Below are 12116 nucleotides of genomic sequence, written 5' to 3' on the forward strand. Positions count from 1 at the left end.
TGGTGTAACCGGAAGGCCGGTGTTAAATGATTGGAAGTCATGAAGACAAGGGCCATCGAAAGATGCACGCGAATGCCAAGTATGGACGCCTTGGGCTGAAGGCAAATTTTGTCCGCAACACCGAACACTGCGGGCTTAGTTGCCACATGCCGCCTTCCCCTTCCGCACCACCTTCCCTTCCCTCAGCCCAGGGTCCAGCCCTGCCTCACTCTGTCTACGTCTCTGCGATTCGCCTCGTCCTATCACCCACAGCAGACAACCAACATTCGACCAACATTCGACAGGTGTCTCAGTTCCCCTCGCATGGGAAAAAGCCACGCCTCTAGTCTGAGCCGCGGGCGTCTGCCTCATCTCCTGGACATGGCCGGGGTCGGTTCGTACAGAAACGGCCCGCCGTAATGTGTCCAGCCACGTCCCGCCGTCAAGCAACAGTACAGCCAGCAATCAACCAAACAGCAGGAACCCACAACACTCCTCACTGCTGCGGCAGGCTGCGGCCTACCACATACTGTGCGGTGCTATGTTCGCCAGCAAAGACCCGAACTAGACACCAGCCGGCCTCAACCTGCGCGCCGGCACCGCTTCTTGGGCGGCGCCGCGCTCTCCTCCTCCACGTGGTGTTGCTCGCCCCTTCCGCTACGCACATGCATGCCGCAACTGCTGGTGACAAGCTCCCCTTGCATGGGAAAGTAGGCTGAGCCACGTAAATAGTCTGAGGCCGCAAGCGTCTGCCTCATCTCCCAGACATAGCCGGGGCCGCTCCGTACAGGCACGGCAGTCTGCGACCTACTGTGATACAGGACATGCAAATGCACTCATGCCTACAATGAATAACCACTCTGGCCACGGTGGGTCCAAATGGACCTACAGATTTCCTTGTGCCGACCCGCCTACAAGGCCTCACACGCAAATCTTGTCTATGGACCGACCAGGTACGGGACTCTTGCAGTCACCCTCAGCCTCTGTTGTGCTTGATACGGTAATGACGGGCGCCCAAATGATGATGGCATCCATAGTGGACCATCCATGACGTAGTGCCCAAACATTATATTGGTGCAATGCCACGGCCCATTCCTGCAATTGTTCTCTTGCACGCTACCACAAACGCAGTGCTACGGTGCCCCTGCCCTGGCCGTTCCTGGACAGCCTCAATCAGGGCGCTGGGACAGCCGTGGATGGTTGAACCGCTTGACTACCGACGTGCCCGCAGCCCGGAACTCGACTCTTCACCTCACGGCCTGCACAGCACGTCTTGAAACATCACAACAACCTCAACCTGGCAGTGCTCCCGCCATCATAAGTCATGCCGGTGCTGATTCACTCCTTGCGCCCCCCCCCTGAACGGCTACCACTTCGCCACCCCTGGGAACTCAGTGCATTTCGGGGATGGGGACCATTGTCGCGTGCCACTCCATTATGAAGAATAGGCCACGCTCTCCTCCTCGCTCTCTTGCATTGGGTTCGGTTTAGTTGGGCTGGTATCTACAATTCCCCCACCTGCTGCACCTCCACACACCTCTCCTAGATATCGATTATAGCTGATTGTTTCCGTGCCACGTGCCTGCTTATGCGCCGCTACGGGCTAGCTCTTGGCTCCCAAAAGGCCGGTGACTGTGGTGCGGTCGGCGTTTAGTGTGATCCGCACCTCGTCCTCGCCGGCCTCGAACGCAGCACGAATCTGCGTCAGCAAGTTAGGATTGGGTTTACGTGTGGGACGGGTGCTGCATATGAGGGCAGAGCGTAAGAACGCAAGACTGCTGGCAGACACATCCTGTGCCGTTTCACCACGTAGGCTGCTGCGCCACCCCAAGCCATGGGCCCCTGGACTGCCTCAGTTGGCAGCAGGTGGCAGGCGGCAGGCGATGTGCACGCCTCTCGCCACAGCACCACGGCCTCTCATCCCACGTATTTGTGCATGCGGCCGGCTGGTGCCCTGCTGCCCGCCCGCCTCGTATCTTCCCCTCAGATGTCCATCACCCCATCCCACGCCATGCCCACCTGCGCCAGCAGCTCCGGCTGGCACGCCCCCGGCCCGGCCAGCTGCAGCTCCAGTGTGTCGCCCTCGTCCGTCATGAGGCCCAGGCAGGCGCCGCCCTCAGGCAGGTCGTACACCTGGGGCAGGGGGGAGCATGTGCGGCTACGCGTGGATACGTATGGGTCGAACAACGATGCGGGAAAGAGACACGTCCAAACGCGGGAGTTACTTACGTATACCTACCAATTACCCCAAGGGTGAACGCGCCGACACCGTTGTCGTGGCATCCTTACCTGCATCAACCTGTACCCCCCCCCTTCCCGACGGGCGATCGACGCACGAACTGACCCCGAATTGCGCACATATAAGCGTCCATGCACTGCGCCAAGTGCGTAAGAAGCGTTTACCGGGCATCCCATAATCCCGCTGTTCGTAGTCGAGCACATCTACAGCTCGTAGGGAGTTGCGATGTTGTATACCGTAGTTGCACGTATTGGTATACATGGAATGGTGTTGCACTCGTTGCCGTCCCGGAGCACGTCACGCCCACTACCGTTAGGCCACACCGGTAATGTCCCGAGCTGTCATCCCCCCGCCGACTGCGACTCCTGCTGGGGTGTGTGCACACACGGCCGCACGCCCGTAGCTCACCGTGTACGTCACGGGCTTGCCGCCCCCTGCCGCCGCCGCGCCCCGCTGCTGGCCCTTGTCCCCCTCGCCCGTCAGCTTGGCGTGCCACTTGAGGTAGGTCTTCTTGTGGGAGGTGGTGAACACTGTCAGGACCGGGAGGCATCAGCAGCCGGCGATGGCACCAGCCCTTTCGGGGCTTTTGGACACCACATGCATTAGGACCCACCCGGCCACATCACGTGCCACGACTGCCTCAGGAACCACCACCCTCCCTGATCAACCCCTAGCTGGTGGCCCTCGAAGCCTTGCAGTGCAACTCGTGATCGTGACCAGGGCAGGACCGTGGCCTGAAGCCACGGCTTCAGTCACCCCTCCGCGTTGCTTGCACCAACTGACACCATTTTCCACCTCACCCGTGAATGGCATCTTCAATGCATCATCAACCAACATCAGCGCCGGCTCCCGCTCCGTTTCGCTTAGCTCGCAGTGCGCGGCGTAGTGGGCCTGGATGGCGCCGAACAAGTGGGTCTGCTCGCGGTCTGTGAACCGGTATTCCTGGTTTTTAAACAAGAACTTTCTTAACCGCTCAATTTCTTTTACAGTCTTAACAGGATCACGCGGCCTTGCGGCGTCTGCCTGAAATTGTGCGCACCGTTCCTCCATACTTTGTCTTTCTGTAGCAGTGATACTTGTCCATCAATGCAACGATCACCTTATAATGCTTTTGGGGCTCGCCCATCGCGCTGTTCCGCCCACCGTACGCTGTGTCCATGCAGACTCCCAGTAGGCCCTTTTACCACTGCTCATGGCCACCGCCACCCCGACCACCACTCATCGCTCAGTCGAGCAGTGGGTCACCTCCGGCGCCGCCGACCGCCGCGCCCCGGATGCTGGCGCCCACGCCCCTGAACGGCGTGTACAGCCGCTCAAACCAGAGGGGCTTGTCATTGTTGAACTTGGGGTCGAACTCCGCAACCACCGGCACCACCTGCCAGCGCAGAGCCTTACGCAGAGACTCTAGCTGCCTGTACGGCATAATGGCCAGTGGGGGAGTGGAGGCGCGGTAGAGTGCGTGAGGAAGGCTTGCGGTGAGCAAACACAATGGTGGCCTAAGCATTAGGCTGTGTGTGCGAGTGGGCACGCGCAGTGGGGCACAGCAGGGGCTGCTGCTGCTGCAGCAGGTCGGGTGACACTGGTCCGAAAGGGGGAGTGCCATGGTCGACTGTGTGTTGTGGCGGACTTGCAGACGCAATTTGTCGGTCCCCATCCCTGTACGACCCCCACCTGCGCGCGGTGTTGGTGTCCCACGTGAGGCCGCTGTCAAACGACAGCACCAGCCGCCCGCCACTGCCGCTGCCGCTCGATCCGGCAGCGGAATCCGACTCGGCCTCGCCGCCGGCACCGCCTGCCGCCGCCGCCGCCATCATGCCACTGCCGCTGACTCCCTCCAGCCCTATGCTTGCGCCTGAAGCCCGCTCCGCGCACCGCAACGTGACAATGCTGTCACCTGGCAGGCGACATGTGGTCGGGTGTGTTAGTGGCGGGGAGAATAAATGATTTTATAATCTAGTGAGGAGCAGGTTGCACGGTGAGACCTTCCGGTGTCTGGTTGGCAGTCTTCAGAGTTTAGACCTGGGCTGGAAGGCATGGCGTGGGCTTAGACGGGAGATGTGGCGTGGGCTACTACTATCTCCTCTACTCTTGGTAGAGACGTAAAGTCGCAGTCTACGACACGCCAAACATTTGTTTCCGCGTTATGGTTGTGCGTGTTGCGTGAGCGCACACCAAAGCACCACAGGCGGGGCGGGGCGCGGCCGGGCGCGGCAAGCCAGTTGCCGCCTCACCCTGTGGGAACAGGAACTCGGCGTCCAGCAGCTGCCCGCCAGCCTCAGCTGGGACCGACGAGGCCGAGCCCCCAGCCGCCGCCCCCTGGCCCTGGCCCGGCTGCTGGCTCCCGAACACGATGCGCACATAGATGCCACCTGCATGTGTTTGTTTATACGCGTGCGCATATGTTGCAGTGGGCAGTGGCTCACACGGGACCGTCACAGCCGGTGGCCAAGACATGGCACCGTGCACCTGCCCACACGCCGCATAGGCGCCGAGGACAACATCGTTCGCCGCCGCTTTGCCCTCCCCCTGTGCCCCTGCCCTGTCGTGAGGCGGCGCACCGTCAGCAGTGGTGTGTCGGTCCACCAACACGCCGTCAAAGGGCACGAAGCCGCGCGGGTCGCGCAGGGGCTGAGGCCGCTCAGGTGCGGGGCCGCCTGCGCACAGCGGACACAGCAGGGCGGGGGCGAGCAAAGGCGGTGAGTGGTGGGATTGTGAGAGCGCAGTTGAGGGCCGAGTAGAGGTACGCATAGGAAGTCCAGTCGGGATTCAGGACACCAAGCCTCCCCCATAACCCTACGTACCCGTCACTGCGCTTGCTGCGCTCTTGACCATGTATGCTGCCGCGTCCAGTCGGGAGTAGCCGTTGGTGACGTAGGGCTGGCTGGACAGACCCACGGGCTCGTAGGCGCCGCCTGGGAGGGGGGCGGGAGGTGAACCGGGGTGTATGTGGGGGTGGCGCGAGGGAGTAGGGGGGCCGGTGCGGGTGATACAATGACGCCTCGCTGCATGTGCTCCATGCCCTTGCCACACACGTATCCGCTACGTCCTATTGCCAACACAAATTCATGTCCAGCCACCATCATTGCCACCACAGCCACCATCACACACGTACGCACGCACCTGTCGCCACCGCCACCAGCGCATCGACCGCCGCCTCACGCCCGCCCGGCAGCTCGTACCTGTGTGCACGGGGGGGGGGGGGAGGGGGGAGGTTGGCGCGGTGGTGTCAGGCGTCCGGGCCGCCGTGACATGCGCCGTGACGGCCGGGGTGTCAGGCCTTGTCATCATGTGCGCACACCCAACGCGCTGGTTGCGACGGGTGCATAACACGGCGGCATGCGTCACATGCTCTTTACACCCCGCTCCAAAACTCACCCAAAACCTGTTTCCCCGGACACGCTACGTGCCCGCCCCGCCACTACCGTGACCAATGCCTGCCTCGGTGCCCCGCCCCACTCACTCCCAGGGCGCCACGAAGTGCTCCGCGTCATCGCTCATGACACTGACGCAGCTGAAGGCGCTAAGGCCGCACGTGTTGAGTGTGCCATTCACCTCGCCCCCACACAGCCCGTCTGAGCCGCAGCCCGGCCCGCTGGCGGTGCTGGCGTCCGACGAGTCGGCGGCGACCGCTGGAGCTGCGTTGGAGGCGAAGGCCCGTGTGCCAGAGCCGCTGCTGGATGGGGCGGATGCACTGCTGGGCCCTGAGACAAGGGAGGTCAGGCCGGAGGCGGGGCTAGCAGTGGCTGCGGCGGCTGTGGCGGCGTGGGCAGCTGGCGTGCCAGGGGCGCCGACAGGCAGCAGCACGAGCAGCCCGGCGGAGCACCAGCACAGCGCCTTCCGCAGCTGAGCCGGCGGCAACAGCAGCGGCTGCTGCTTTGGGGCCTGTAGGCTCCCATCATGTCGCTGAGGTTCCGTGTTGCTGCAGGCGAGGACGGAGTTACGCTGCTGCCGCTGCTGAGGCGTGGCCGGGTGCACTTGGCGCCGTGCCAGGGACAGCCCGCCGATCAGAAAGCCTCGACAGTAACGGTGCTGCGATATGCTAGCTTCGAAGCGCATCATATTTATGTGTATGAGCAATAGGTTCACTAACGAGCTCTTGCTCGAAACTGTAGATGGATGCTAACAGTTTTGCACCTGTAGTCCCAGCAAAAGGTTTACTAATAAACTGTTATCACTAAATTAAGTATAGTTGTTCAATAACGCAAGGGTCGCTACGCCCTTCGGCACATCCATGCCGGAATGAGCCAGAATGAGCCCCCCCCCCCCGCCCCCGCTGTCCCCCTGTTACATGGTGGTGCCCGTCGCCGACGGCCGGTACCTTTACCATCACCGTACTACTTTCTCATGTTCCAGTTCAAACCCTTCCCTGGTTAATCAAGAGCCAATGGTAATGTGCATTAGCTGGCTCGGGGTCGGACGGTTATACCTTGGAGGAGACGGAACAGGGACGGCTGCGGTAGCTGACTTCGGCGGCGCGGGGCTGCTGGGCCATGCAGCGGCCGGATTGCCGTGCCGCACTGCCGCCCGTCTTGAGCCAGCCGGACCATAAAAGAGAGGTTAAGCGGCTTCCGTGGGGAGGTTGCATGCCACCGTTAGCCTGGCGTGGATGTCAGCATCATCAGTTCATCACTGATTGCGTGTTACACTGATGGCGGATGGCGTGTCATCAACTAACCAGCCATAGTACAACACGCTTCCACAGCCACTATGTACCTGCTCTATGTGGTCGCCCTCTACTTTGCGGCACAATTGCACATACTCTGCCAGCAAGCAACAAAGGCGCCGCCTGATGTTCGTGCACTCTCCTGCAGTATTCCCCTGACAACAATGCAACACCCCCAGGGGACAAGACCCTCATGAAGCCTCTCCAGCACAGCGCGCCATCCGGTACATTCACACGCAACCGCCATCTGATTGATGACAGACTCTCTAATCTCTATTGAAGCCTCTCGGCTGCCCCATGTGAGAGGTTGCAGCTCAGACGGCCGCACACGGCCCTTCGCTGGCTGACCCCGCTCAGCGTGACGCCGCGACACCGCCAGCCAGTGCGGCGCCAGAGGTAGCTTTGGCGCCGGCGGGACCGCCAGACGAGATGTTGTCCGCACGACTGCGCAGTCACACACAGCCGCACGCGCAGGGAGCGTCCTTAGCAACAGCGGAGCACAGTCGAGCTCGTGGAATGTACTGAAAAGCCCTAGGTTGGCCGCAGCCTCTCAATTTGCAGCTGCCGGCGTTGATGTCCCATTGCCGACCTGTGTGCGCAACAGGTAACCGCTCAGTTGCACCGCCCACTCACCTGGGACTGAGTGGGATGCGCGACCCAGCAGCTGCAGCGGTGGCGCGGCCCATGGAGCCCCTCGCAGCGCCCTGCAGCGCCCCGCCGCCCGACTGCTGCTGAGGTTGCTGCGGCCCGGCCGCCAGCGCCTCCGCTGCCTCCGCAGCCCATAGCGCCAACTGGTCGGCATCCGGCGACATCAGGTCCGCGCCGGCCTCGCCCTCAGCCTCAAGCAGGGGCGGAGACAGGGCGGGAGGTGCGCCAGGCCGGGCCGCCGAGGGGGCGACAGTGCGGGCGACTGGAGGGGAGTTGCGCTGCTGCGGCACTGCACTGGCGCCGCCGCTGCTGGCGCCGCCGGAGCTGCCCGCTCCCGGTGCAGCTGGCAGGCGGGAGGAGCCGCTTCGGGTCATGGAGCCGAGCAGGGGCACGGGTGAGGCCGCCGGGGCGCCACCGCTGCTACGGCTGGGGGTGGTGGCGGGCGGAGTGGGGATTCCGCTGCCGCCGGTGCTGCCGCGGGGCGTCATGTGCGGTGAGGCCGCGGGCAGTGCCGCCACGCCAGCGGCCGGAGAAGCCGCACCTCGACTTGAAGGAAACGCAGTGGCAGGGGTGACGGCTGTGTGAGGTCCGGCCACAGTACCAGCCGCCGAGGCCGCGGGCTGTGCTGGCGGAGTCGCGACTGCGGTTGCCGATACCGCAGTGTCCTGCTCCGAAGCGCCCTCCACTGCCACTGCATACCGCTGCGCCACCCCGACCAGCGGCCGCTCCTCCAGGCGTATCGCACTGTGATGCAGCGGAGGGGGGCTGTGCTCCTGGGCAGCAGCGGCGGCCGCTGGCGGCGAGGGCGCACGAGCAGCATGTGCCTCCGCCTTAGCTGGCGCTTGCGCCACGCGAGCCGCCACTGGCTGTTGCTGCTGGCTGACAGCAGCCGCAGCGGTAGCGGGTGGCGGCGGTGGTGGGGGCGAAGGCGAGCGCGAGGCGGCCTGCCCGGAAGTGGCAGCAGTTGTACTGGCGCTGGGCGCGGCCGGGCGCATGGGGCTGCCGCGCGCTGCGGCAGCAGCAGCGAGAGCTGCCGCCGCGGGGGCCGCCACTGCGGCTGCCGGCTGCTGCGGCTGTTGACCGCTGCTTCCCTCAATGACCTTGACCTTGCCCGCGGTGCTGACCTGCGGAGGCGGGGGTGGGCGTACGGTGCCTGAGACGTACACAGCCACCCCTGCGTTTCGCCATCGCTCCCTCATCCCCGCGCCCGCTCTCGCGCCCGTCACCGTACCCACAGCTTATGCGCGCGCACATACCCCTTGTCCCTGTTCGTATTCTCTTACTGGGCGCAGTGCAAGCACCTCCCCTTCCCTCTCACCCACCTGCAGTGCCGCGCCCATGCGCTTCCACGCCGTCACCTCCTTGGCTTTGGCCTCCTGCGCCGCTGCCCCCACCACCCTGTCAAACAGGTCGTGCCACCTGCGGCGCAGGAGGGGGCAGGCAGGCAGGGTGGTTGTCGTGGGGCAGCGCGGGTGGGCGGGGACCACAACAGACACATTAGGTAACGTTGCGCAGGGGTTTTGTACTTGCCACACACCGGACTGGGCGCCTGCTGCCCACCCCCCACCTGGCAATGAGTGCGGCCCGGCGCCTGCTGGCCAGTTTGTAGTAGGCGCGCAGCTGCTGCCACCGGTACAGCCCGCGCCGGCCCTCGCGCAGTGCTGCTGCCGCTGCCGCCGCCAGGGCCGCCGGACTGCCCGCCACCACGCCGGCGGGGGAGGCGGGGTCGCGGCCGGCCCCAGCGGGCGACCAGTCCAGGGACAGGGCCAGCACGGCGCAGCAGGAGGGGAAGCCGGCGAGCGGGGGAGCTGCGTGACAGGGTAGACATGCATAACACGTGATCAAGGGTTGAGGTGAGAATTGCGCGCCAGAAAGCGCAGAAACATGAAGCCACCAAAGAAGTTTACCACAACGCTGCCCCCTCCCACCCCAGCCTCACCGGAGCCACCAGCTGCAGCGGCGGCCGCGGTCCGCTGCGCCCGCCGCCGCCCCACGGCCATGGCCGCCTGCTGCGACACCAACCGCGCCGCGTTGAAGGGAGCAACACCAGCGCCGCCACCGGCAGCGGCAGTAGCAGCACTGGTCTGGTGGCCTGGCCCCCTGGCCGTTGTGGGTGGCCGGGGCCCGGCCTTGCCGTGGCTGTCCGCCTGCACGGCCTGGGGCTGGGCAGGTGCCTGCGACAAGCTGGAGCTGGAGCTGGAGGCAGGCGAGTCCAGCGGCGCCGGCTTGTCCTCCGAAGAAATGAAGGCGAACTGCAGGGTGGGGAGTGCAGAAGCCAGCACCATTAAACACTGGGTACACAGTGCATCGAGTAACGCAGGCAAGAGGTGTCCGCGGCGTGAGCGCACCTTCCCAAAGCACCCATCACCCGTATTCCTCTCACCTGCCCGAAGCGGTGCATCAGCAACACCGCCTCCGCCGGGCTCAGCGCCGCCACCGCCCCCGCGCCCAGCAGCATCAAGCTCTCGTCCGCAGGCTGCAGCACGTGACGGGCCGTCTGGGTGTGCGGGGTGGGGAGTTGTGGGGTGGCGGGGAGGCAGGCGGGCAGGTGCAGGCTCAGGCTTTCCAAATGATAAGGGCGGTCTCCCGCATAAGCAGGATTGATGCCAGAGTTGAGCGGCCAACCGGTTGTTGTTGCATGTGACAGCTCAAAGCCAGGCTCACCTGCACCGCCAGCCCCACACATGGGGGTGGTGTGGGGGGCACCTCACCCGGCGCCGCTCCGGGTGCTGCACCAGCGGGCACAGGCCCCACTCCGCCCGGTGGCAATGCCACCAGCTGCCCCATGCCCTTGCAGGCGCCGAAGCCCAGTACGGCCGGCGCCTCGGGCTGCGGGGCGTAGCTGGGCTCCTGCGGCGCTGCCGACACCACCGCACTCAGCACGGGCTGCGGCGGCTGCTGGACTCCCTTGCCCGGCTTGGCCTTTGCGCCGGCCTGCGCCTGCTGCAGCTGCTGCCGCACCCGCACCAGCTCCGCCGACCGCTCCGCCCCAAGCCGCTCCAGCAGCTCACACACCGCCGCGTGGCTGCAGGGGGTGCGGGCGGCGTCACAGTATTCAGGAGTGCCGCGCCAACCGCCGCAACGGCAGATGTGGCACACGTGTAAGCAACCATGGTGGCTTCAATTCTCATCCGCAGCCAGCCGTACCGTGTGCATCAGCAGTGCCTCATCCCAAGCCCCCAACCCACCGCCACAATCCAAAGCACATGGCCTCACCTTGCCGCATTGCCTCCTGCCAGCAGCTGCGGCGCCGCAGTGGCTGAGGCAAAGCCCCCCTGCCGCTGCCCCAGCACCGCCGCACACGGGCCCACAGCCGCCACAGCCGCCACACGGCCGCCTGCCTCCGCGCCTTCCGGTGGCGCGGCCAGGTCCATGTGCAGCAGCACGCCGGTGCAGCCCGAGCCTAGCCGGTCCTGGCGAGGTGAGGTGCAGTGCAGGGCGGGGTGAGGCCTGCACGCGTTAGGCTGGCTGACCTGCAACGACACTAGTCTCTACCTGACCCCACTCTACCACCTCCCCCCAGCCTCCGCATGCAGACTCTGCACCCACCTGCGGCATCACGGCCGGGTCGTTCAGGAAGCGGCGGTCCAGTGCCGCCAGCACAGCCCCCAGCAGCCCCGCCATGTCACCAGCGCCCTGGGCGTGGCCCGTGCTTCGCCTGGCCTGCTGCTGCTGTGCAAAGACCTCATAGGCTGTGTCGGCGCAGTACTGGGCGGCTGCGTCTGAGTACACGCCACGGGACCGCACGTCGCCGCTGTCGCCGGGAACTGGCAGGAGGAAGGGAGGGAGTATTGTGATTTCCAGCCCAAACTAACCCAAACCAAGCTAAAACGAGCGGGGAGATGAAGGGCCGCATATCGGGCACATCGGGGGTTGCTAGATGGTAGTGATGAGATGGCGGTAGGTCGTGGGTATGCCAATGCGTCCCTTCGCATCTAAGGGGGGGTTGACAGTGCCTCACGTAAGGAGCGGCCGCACCTGGCAGGCACTCAAAAACGCAGGCGAACAGCCAGGTAGGCCCGACAACCGTGCGCGCGTATGCGCGCCCGCGGGCCGTCCCGCTTGTGGGACAAAAATCGAGCTCCGCTGAAGAGGTGGTGACGAGGACCTGTGCAGTGGAAGGTTAGGGATGCGTGGGCCAGACGAGGGGGACAAGCAAGCTGCCGCAGCCCCGGGCGCACCTTGTAGCCTCCGGGGCCGTGCTTCTCTGGAAAGCAGCTTTCTACAACAGGCGTCCCACCCTGTCATGATTGGTGACCACAAACGCGGAGAAGAGAGCATAGTTGTTTCGAGCTGTCGCGGAGTTGCGCATCATCGTTCAAGGTGCTTGCCTTCCGTCGCTGCACCACCGGCTCCACAACCTCCGGGAGACTCTGGCAGCAGCCCATCCGCTCAGTAGACCGCTCTTGCAAGCGAGGGCCCTACAGACGAACAGGCCCAAACTGGAATCCGCAGCTCGCAAGGTCACCACCCGATCATACTAAGAACAATGTTGTCCTTAGTTTGTATAACAAAATCATCGACGCAACGACAGACTCAAGCAACGCGGAGTGCCCAAATCTAGTGCAGTTCCTGTTGCTCGATTCA

General features: G+C 64.4%; 3 protein-coding genes across 3 annotated transcripts; all 3 read right to left on the reverse strand.

Moving 5' to 3' along the window:
- Positions 1-15: 15 nt before the first annotated feature.
- On the reverse strand, positions 16-3141 carry CHLRE_04g232902v5 (uncharacterized protein). Its single transcript, XM_001703635.3, has 4 exons — positions 3019-3141; positions 2627-2748; positions 1999-2112; positions 16-1678 (listed from the first exon to the last, which is right to left on the reverse strand). The coding sequence occupies exons 1-4, from the start codon at positions 3053-3055 to the stop codon at positions 1583-1585; spliced, it is 369 nt and encodes a 122-aa protein (XP_001703687.2). The 5' UTR covers positions 3056-3141; the 3' UTR covers positions 16-1582.
- A 48-nt stretch (positions 3142-3189) lies between these two features.
- CHLRE_04g233003v5 (uncharacterized protein) lies at positions 3190-6391 on the reverse strand. Its single transcript, XM_043062121.1, has 7 exons — positions 5679-6391; positions 5339-5397; positions 5020-5130; positions 4777-4872; positions 4450-4587; positions 3890-4112; positions 3190-3630 (listed from the first exon to the last, which is right to left on the reverse strand). Exons 1-7 carry the CDS (start codon positions 6272-6274, stop codon positions 3444-3446), a joined length of 1410 nt encoding a protein of 469 aa, XP_042925473.1. The 5' UTR covers positions 6275-6391; the 3' UTR covers positions 3190-3443.
- Positions 6392-6846: 455 nt separating this feature from the next.
- On the reverse strand, positions 6847-12041 carry CHLRE_04g233102v5 (uncharacterized protein). The gene is made up of 12 exons (XM_043062122.1): positions 11861-12041; positions 11711-11770; positions 11508-11637; positions 11079-11296; positions 10746-10942; positions 10194-10554; positions 9913-10026; positions 9469-9781; positions 9097-9337; positions 8852-8948; positions 7515-8653; positions 6847-7325 (listed from the first exon to the last, which is right to left on the reverse strand). The coding sequence occupies exons 1-12, from the start codon at positions 11915-11917 to the stop codon at positions 7235-7237; spliced, it is 3018 nt and encodes a 1005-aa protein (XP_042925474.1). The 5' UTR covers positions 11918-12041; the 3' UTR covers positions 6847-7234.
- Between the last annotated feature and the right edge of the window lie 75 nt (positions 12042-12116).

This window comes from Chlamydomonas reinhardtii, chromosome 4 (genome assembly GCF_000002595.2).
Source record: "Chlamydomonas reinhardtii strain CC-503 cw92 mt+ chromosome 4, whole genome shotgun sequence".
Lineage (NCBI taxonomy): Eukaryota > Viridiplantae > Chlorophyta > Chlorophyceae > Chlamydomonadales > Chlamydomonadaceae > Chlamydomonas > Chlamydomonas reinhardtii.